The sequence below is a fragment of the Trichoplax adhaerens genome, genomic scaffold, assembly GCF_000150275.1.
Source record: "Trichoplax adhaerens TRIADscaffold_23 genomic scaffold, whole genome shotgun sequence".
Classification (NCBI taxonomy): Eukaryota; Metazoa; Placozoa; class Uniplacotomia; order Trichoplacea; family Trichoplacidae; genus Trichoplax; species Trichoplax adhaerens.
Window position 1 is genome coordinate 302,437 of NW_002060964.1, and position 4,476 is coordinate 306,912.

Genomic DNA, 4,476 nt, shown 5'->3' on the forward strand with positions numbered 1-4,476 from the left:
AATTAATGAATGTCCACTTTGTTATAGTTAGTCCAAACAAGGTTAAATATGTGTATAGGATCAATTTTATACCAAAGTATCATTTAAATAAGATAGTATAGTCTCCAAGAGGTCAGAAAACGAACGTAAGATAATTAAAAAAATTTATAACCAACAAGAAGAAGTGATTAAAAAATATCGAGATGTACTTGCTTAATTACTATCGACCGCTATCGTTTTTAACGACGGTTATATTGAGAGCCCACTATAAATAGACACGAAGGTGATCGTAAATTCTTGTAGACGTATAATAAAATAAACTAACTATAAATAAATTAAAAGGGGAAGGATTGGCGAAAGAGTGAAATCTTTGCCTAATCACTCACATTCATTGTAAATGCTAATCCACAACTAGGATTACTACCTATAATCTTATTTAGCCTTACTAGACTACGTATCGTTAAGCACAATTATTACCTAGAATTCGCTCTATTTAAGTATTAGGAATGTAAAATGAAACTTGAAGAATAGCTTAACTAAAAACTGGACGAACCTGGACACTATGCCGTACTAATGAGAGTTGTAACAATTAAGATTACTGTAGTTGATGATATTCTACAGCACTCAGTGCAGAGTCATACGTTAACAATTCAGTCTACAAGCAGAAAGATGAGGATACAGCAATTATGCTAGCTTTTAGTCACCAAATTTATTCTGGCATTGTTTAACAGCTGTTTCTATCTTCTGCTTAAATTCGTCGCTTGCTTTTCTACTTAGGATGACTTGCATACTTGCAGATAGAGTTATACTATCATTTCTCTTAATACAATCTAGTACTTTATCCACTAAATTGTTTAGTCCACGAGAAGAATGATCTGTATAGAGATCATCTGGTGAGCGATGGGCAATAAATATGATTTTATACAAGTCTTGTAATGCTGCAGGATCATTCTGTAATTCGTGATATCTGCTAGGATCCTTAAATACATCAGCGTATTTTTTACAATCCTTAGAAAAGTACAGCTCGAACTTGTACGGTATCTCAAAATAGGTTAACCCTAATTCACGGGAAGAATTGCTGATAATGTGAGTAACAGATATTCTGTTGCATTCTTCCTCAGTTGGAACAATATCGTGAATTAGGCTTCTAGTATAATAGCTAATTGAGGTGACTGTATCAAATTCAAGGCCGGCATGAAATAGTATTGCTACACCATCGTCTGCCAATAAATCAGTAGCAACACTGTCTAGAAGATTAGTAACACCGTATCGGCCATTTTTATGTTGATCGCGTGCGTAGTAGACCGAGTGAGAGAGATAGACAAGATTAAATCGATTCATTGATTCTTTGATCTCTTCATCTGTATACAACAGGTGCGCGACATCAACTTCCAACATATCGCCAAAGTTTACTTGGTAATTCTTTAACGGGATCACCTGTGATTGTTTAGCTTTCGAGAAAGTTTCGTTAGCTAGTCCTTTTTCTCCTTCGGAAGTGGCATTCTTCACTGAAGACTGATGTGTACCGGCGAATTGGGCAAGCTTATCCATTGCTCTAATATCTAATCCTCCTTTAAATTCAATATTATTTAAGTAAGTAATGGTAGCTTCTCCATCTCCACAGCCGATATCGCCAACTAGAGTAACTTGATCCTGACGATAGAACAAGCCTAAATCTTGAAGTTGTTTTAAGAAAGTATGATTTAATCGAGACAATCTCTCATGATCATTGTTGCAACTCTTGTAGGCAAGAAAAGCTTTATCATATTGGAAAATATCAGTTCTAATTGCATGTTCCTCCATGGTTTCTACTGCTCATTTCTTTAGTACACGTGCAAGTCCAATGTCAGTTTATTAACAAGCAACCGATGTCTTTGCAGCCTAACAAGTCCTTAGCAAACAGTTAGTAACCAGTTGACAAGGGCTAATACCTTTGTTGCGCTACATTGATTTGAACAAAGCACCACTGCTATTGCAAAATTATTCTTTTTGGAATCAATAAGCCTGCATAAAATCATCATAACAAGAGAATATTTGCTCAAGCTATTCTTCGTGTTCAATAATACAGTACTAGTATTAATTCATCATTTCTAGATAGGTGTCCGGCCATCCGTTTTCAGGTGGCGTGCTGGGTATAATTCATCATTTCCAGGTGGGTGTCCGGCCATCCGTTTTCAAGTGGCGGTGCAATTCATCATTTCCAGATGGGTGTCCGGCCATCCGTTTTCAAGTTAGAGGGCAAAGCACTTTGATGAAGGTAATAGTAATTTAGTGTACAGTTCGAAACAGACGTACGAGATATACCATTGTATAGGGAAGTTTCTAACCTCAAAATCAGCTGAAAAGCGGACATTTACATCAATTAGAAAAATTGAATAATGTAATATTTTGGATTAAAATTCAAGTTGTATACTTTCAAGCTATCATTGATTGATCGCTAAGCCACAAAATAATCCAGATTTGATATCGACAATGTAGTTTCAATCGGCATGGAAGGGGTGCGATTGGCAAAATTTCCTTTACAAAATGGCCCAAAACCATGTAAAATCGTGCCAATCGCCATCCTTCGAGATTGATTGAAACTATATTGTCGGTATCAAATATAGATTTTTTTACACTTAGCGATCAGTCAATGATTACCTTAAAAGGAGGCAGCTTAGATTTCACTACGTTATTCAATTCAATCATTCTAATTGATGTCAATGTCCGCTTTTAAGCTGTTTTTAAGGTTAGGAAACTTGCGTACACGGTGGCTATAAAGCGTGCCATACCGTTGCGGAAGATCAATTTTGTTCACCAAGGCATCTAAATATTACTTTCTTCAGTATACAACGTTACGACTGACTGAGTTACAAACTGCATCAAATGTAAATTAGAGGTTCAACGGGCGTCAAAGTACAGTACGGTACACTACAGTACTGTACTGTACTGTACGTACAGTACAGTATAGTACGTACAATGCACAGTACTGAACATTGTAACGTACAGTGCACAGCACTGTAAATGGTTGTGATTGGAGCTAACTTGTACGCACGCGCGAATCCGTCTACAGTATTTACCATGGCGATGCTGTAGTTTGTACTGTACGGTACAGCACAGGACTGTAATATTGCTTGCCGATGGCGATGCGCCTACCTCAAGCAATCAAGCACTAGCAGGTAGCAATATCACGTTGAATTTATAAATTTGAATGCCGCTTGTCCACTCATCTCAAGAAAGAACCCAACATCTGCATTCTGTGGGTGCATACTCTAGTATTAATTAGTGATCCATTTTAGCCATAATTGAAGGTGAAAAATTACTGGAAAGTCAAAGTTGATCAAGCTTAAACCGAGTAAGTGATTCTGTTTCAGCATGGATTTAGCCAAGTGATTCATAGAAAACTGAGGCGATGACTGCCAATGGAAATACCTGCCATTGATTCATTTCTTTTTTACAATTCATCAGTTACCTTCATTTTTGCTATCAATTAATATTTCAAGTATAATTACTGTGCAAGATTTTAATATCGACTCTCTAAAATACGAGTACATACAGTAGCTAAAGATTATAGATTAAATTATTGCATACAGTAGGTTACCTCGGGTAACTTTGATCGAACGTCGCACATAGACATGCACTTTGAATTAACCTACTCCTCTTCCTATTGTTTTATTCTAGACGATAGGCATACGTGATGGATATCCAAACAGAATCATTAGCTCAGACTTTTATGCAATTGCTGAAAGAACGTTTACTACAAGGTAACCTTGAGTACAAGTTGAATCACAGTAATCGACTACAATTCATTTAATTTGCAAGTAATGTAACCGTCATTGCTAACGCTAACTCGTACCGTAAGCATCGGCCCATTTACCCATTTTCATCATTTGACATTATAGCGGATCGGATACTAACAAATGATCAATTACGAGAGCGGTTTCGTAGTGGAATCTCTTCTTTGCCTGATGGGGAAATCAAGAAACAATTGCAGGAGAATTTCAATAGTTTAGCGGAAGAGTTATGCAGGTCTTAGTTTTCAAATAGAATTAGTAATATCTTTGCATCATTTAGGATGCACTTTTATTCATTATTACTCTGAATGATTACGCATGGATTTTGTTGCATTTTGATAACTGATGGATACGTAGATCGATATGTATTATTCAGGCATAAAGTAAGGAAACAATCATCTTCGCAGTTTTTACTTTTGCAATCGTAATCTATGCTATGAAATTGGAGGAGATTCTATACCACTTGATTGATCTGCCATTTTCTTGCTATTCTATAGACTATTTCACCAAGACAATCAAGAAAGGCTTCAATTGGTAACGTTATTCTATAAACTGATTATTATACTTTCATACACAATGATTAAGCCGTAGATTTGCCAATTAGAGTGCTTTTTCAATTTGTAACACTGCTTCCTATCCGATTACAGCAATTGCAAGCGCGTATACTAAAGGGTAAAGAATATGAAGCTATCGTCGATCTTATAATGCGAGGGCTGAAAGATAA

The 4,476-nt window shown here is 36.3% G+C and overlaps 1 protein-coding gene across 1 annotated transcript; it reads right to left on the reverse strand.

Moving 5' to 3' along the window:
- Positions 1 to 675: 675 nt before the first annotated feature.
- TRIADDRAFT_61332 (uncharacterized protein) lies at positions 676 to 1,782 on the reverse strand (the record flags this gene model as incomplete). The annotated part of the gene is made up of 1 exon (XM_002117317.1): positions 676 to 1,782. The coding sequence occupies one exon, from the start codon at positions 1,780 to 1,782 to the stop codon at positions 676 to 678; it is 1,107 nt and encodes a 368-aa protein (XP_002117353.1).
- Positions 1,783 to 4,476: the final 2,694 nt, after the last annotated feature.